Raw genomic sequence first — 3,745 nt, 5'->3', positions numbered from 1 at the left:
AAAAAAAAAAAAAAAAAAAAAAAAAAAAAAAACGCGCAACTTAACCTGACTCATTTTAATTTTCCCCACAACACTCAACGCTTTTTCATACTATACATTTATTTAGCTTCTTCTTTTTCCCTCTCCACTAGCATGTATCTCCTCTGAGGAGCCAGAACTGCTTCATTTAATTCACTTAGCCTGCAGCTGAATCCTTGGGGTTTAGAATAATACCTGAGATACGGTGATAGCATTCTAACGGAAACACAGAACTAGCTATGGATCAAACCTTGCTCTAAGAGACCTTTGTATATTCTGTCATTTTATATGCAGGTCTATCTGATCAGAAGATGTTCTGTTTCTGAAGCAAAAAACCCAAACAAAACGTCTATAGCTTAAAATAGTTCCTCAGTGATAATTCTGCAAAAAGGCACGTATCACATTACAGCCAATACACTATACGTTTCATTTTATCCTCACATCGGTCCCATCAGGTAAATGTTATAATCTCATCATTTTACCTAGGAAGAAACTGAAGAATATAAAAAAATCATTATAGTCTAAAACAGTAATTACCATAATGCCTGATATACAAAAACTATGGGCCAAGTACTTTGCAGCCGGGGATTTAGTTCATCTGTGCTGCCGCCTGCCTCACAAGCACAAGGACCCGAGTTCCATCCCCAGTATATATATAAAAAAAATTAACTTTGCCAAAAGCTGAAGGGCACAAGGAAGTGCTGGGAGAGTTATGAGCATGGGGTTGGGTAGGGGAGCAAACACCAGAGAATGAAGAGTGGGCCAGTAGGACTACAGAATACTTACACGAACCCGGTTGATGCCTCCATAGTGGGGCACCATGGCCAGCTCCAGCTGAGGCTTCCGCTCTTCTTCATCCTCTTCATCTTCCTCCTCCTCCTCTTCATCACTGCCATCTGAGGGTGGGGACTTGGTCCCATGTAAATTGTGCATCCGAAGCATCATCAGTCTGGGGGGAGGTATTGGGTAAGTTGGGCAGTGGATGCCAAGATGCTTAGGGAGGCGGGAGACTGGGGGTGGGGTGAGGCAGATGCTGGCAGCCCTAATTCCTGGGCCCTGAGAACGGAGGTGGACTCCAGAAACTCAGACCCCTGGTTCTGGAAATGCCTTGGTTCTCACCTGTTGCTCTGAGCGCTCTCTGCTTGGGTTCCCGCACACAGGTAAAGTGTAAGAGGCAGCTCGGTCCTGTTGTCTCCCAGGTGATCTCGGACTATATCAAAGCTAAGACAGGGGGCGCCTGGGGATGGAAGGAGGGGGCGGGGAATGAGAGTTCCACAGAGAGATCTCCGTCTCCACCTCCCTCAGAAACCAGCTATTCGCAGGGTCACATCACCTTTCTCAGACCTCAGACTTCTCTTCCTGGGTACCTTTTACGTTAAAAGCTGAGCACCAGTCCCTTCCTTCCTAAGGACCTAGGAGTCTGGGCCCCCAAGCCTACCAGTCTGCGCACGGTGGTACAGCACATAGGCCTCCTCGTCCATAACGAGCTCCTCCCCTTCGCGCAGTGGCGGACCCCGGCCGGGTAGGTAGACCTGGGCCGAGCCCTCGGAATCTGCGTCGCGGGATTCGGTCTCCATGGGATCCCCGGCAGCACACGTGCGCCGCGGCCCCCTGTGGGCGGCCATCTTCGAACTCTCTCGCCGCCGGCGCGAGGTAAAAGCGTCACTTCCGGGTTATACCCCCTCCCACCTATAACCGGCTGTAAGATGCGGTTACCTTGGAAACTTCTGGCCCACCAATCAGAGAGGACAATACGGGAAAAGAAAGAGAATTTGGAGTTCTGGCCCAGCGAGAGAAGCCTACAGCTAGGGAAAAACTGTCTTCCGCGTGACCTTGGGGCGACCTTTCGCGTGGCAGTGGCAAGGGCTCCTGGGAGTTGTAGTTTTACAGGAAACCTGTCTCTCCCCCCATTAACGTTCCGAACCGTCTCCATCTTCCTCTATTTATTTATTTGTTTGTTTATTTATTTATTTATGGGGGATCGGGGATCGAACTCGGGACCTTGCACTTGCGAGGTAGGCAGTTCCATCTTCCTCTTTTGATTCCCAGGGCTATCTTGTCACTTAATTAATTATTCATGTATGTAAATTTGAGCACTTAACAGGCAGGGTGACTGGGTTTCTGCTCCCTTAGGACTCATAAAGCCAGTTTCTTCTCTCCCTGTTATGATGGCAAAATGCTTTAGGGTGGACAGGGTGGATATTATATGTTAGTCGTTGAATTTACCCTCTAGGGGCAGTCAAGTGCCTAACCAGGCGTTCACATGTCAGCTCTGGCCAGCGAGCGCTTAATCAGAAAGTCCACACTCTGGAGGCAGCGCTCACAAGCTCTGCAGCTCTCTTTATTGCCTATTGGCACCAGTGGTTTGGCTAATTGACGTAATGAAATGTTAGAAATAGTTCTCATTGGTAAGATTAATGGCATTCAGGCCGGCGATTGGCTGGGATGAGTCAGACACTGCCCTCGCTCGCATGAACAGAATGTTATGAATCAAGCAAGCCTCGAGAACTGTAGCCACGGGAAAGGCAACCCGAGATTCGATCCTAGAACGTTTTGTATCCCAGATCTTTCTCCCAGTCTTTTAGGATCTCTTTGCCTGGTCTCCTCTTGATCCCTCTCACCAGGTCTTTCTCCCATCTCCTTTCAGAGTTTCTTTTCTCTCTGTCTCCTGTTTCCCTGGGATACTTTTCTCAGTTTCTGTTTCCTCCAGAGAAGTTGAGGGAGGATAAAAGACAGACACAGAGCTCAGGCTTGGGTTGAGGAGGCATAAAAACATGGTTTATTCCAAACACTGCAATGTGGGACGGGATAGGGGCGGGGAAGGTCCGTGGTGAAGTGTGGGCTCCCAGATCCTCGCCTCCGCAACCAGCACCAGGCCCAGCTGGAGATCTGGGAAGAGGAAGCTTTTGGGGATCTGCTGGGTCATCACTGAAGGGTGACAAATTAAGGTTGGATTTGGAGGGGATGTGGTTGGGGACCAGGGCTGGATGGGAGGTGGGGAAGGGGTACGTTTAGGCTGAGGAAGGTTGGGATCAAAATGGGAGAGGATGAGAGGGGGTTTCTGTTGGGGACAGGTGCTAGGTCAAAGTAGGGAAAAGCCAACGAGGGTGGAAAAGGAGGGGGGTGTCACGGTTTGACATCTAGGGTCACAGTCTGGATGGGGCACAGTCTGGGGTCAGATGACCATTTTAGGTGTTGGAAGTCACAGTCTGGGGTCAGGGGTTTCTGTGTGGCGGGGCCAAGGTCTGGGGTCACAGTTTGGTGAACGCGTCTCACAGTTTTGAGTCCCGATGGATGAAAGGTTTAAAAACAGGGCTTCCCCGGAGGCGTGGCTGGGGCCGGGGAGCTGCACAGTGATGTGGGGGCCACGGCCCCGAGCGTGGGGGCGGGGCGGGGCGTGACCCTCCACCTGCCGCCCCCTCTGGTGACGTTAAAAAGCCCTTGTCGGGTTTTAAAAAAAGTCGGATGGGCTCCAAGACCCCCACCCGCCCCCTCGCTCTCTGGCTGTGTGAAATCTGGACGACCAGATCACCTCTGGCTCATGATCCCCCCAACGTGAGGGGGCGCAGGACGCTGCTCCAGGCGGGGTACGGCCAGTTGCGTGTGGTTCCTCCTCAACCCACGCGGGTCCAGTCCACTGCGCGCGCCCCCTCGGGCTGTGGCCTGCGCGGACCGAAGGGACGGCGGGCCCCCCCAGGCCGCGTCATACCTCGGATTCGAGGCTAGA

General features: G+C 51.7%; 2 protein-coding genes across 2 annotated transcripts in view; both read right to left on the bottom strand.

Annotated features, from left to right (window-relative positions):
- The window catches only part of Grwd1 (glutamate rich WD repeat containing 1), a 6,423-nt gene extending 4,573 nt beyond the window's left edge, over window positions 1–1,850 (bottom strand). Inside the window, exons 1-3 of the mRNA XM_010640795.3 lie at window positions 1,457–1,850; window positions 1,138–1,255; window positions 805–967 (exon numbers count right to left, since the gene is read on the bottom strand). Of these exons, the coding sequence (XP_010639097.1) occupies window positions 805–967; window positions 1,138–1,255; window positions 1,457–1,643 (468 nt within the window). The 5' untranslated portion in view covers window positions 1,644–1,850. The remainder of the gene's footprint in view (window positions 1–804; window positions 968–1,137; window positions 1,256–1,456) is intronic.
- Window positions 1,851–3,632: 1,782 nt separating this feature from the next.
- Grin2d (glutamate ionotropic receptor NMDA type subunit 2D) overlaps window positions 3,633–3,745 on the bottom strand; it is a gene marked incomplete at its 5' end in the record, with an annotated part of 30,541 nt that continues 30,428 nt past the window's right edge. The window contains one exon of the mRNA XM_019210047.1: window positions 3,633–3,740. Coding sequence (XP_019065592.1) covers window positions 3,633–3,740 — 108 coding nt within the window. The remainder of the gene's footprint in view (window positions 3,741–3,745) is intronic.

This window comes from Fukomys damarensis, unplaced genomic scaffold (assembly GCF_012274545.1).
Source record: "Fukomys damarensis isolate Sample0158 unplaced genomic scaffold, DMR_v1.0_HiC HiC_scaffold_19, whole genome shotgun sequence".
Taxonomy (NCBI): domain Eukaryota; kingdom Metazoa; phylum Chordata; class Mammalia; order Rodentia; family Bathyergidae; genus Fukomys; species Fukomys damarensis.
This window is presented reverse-complemented; position numbering and strand designations above follow the sequence as displayed.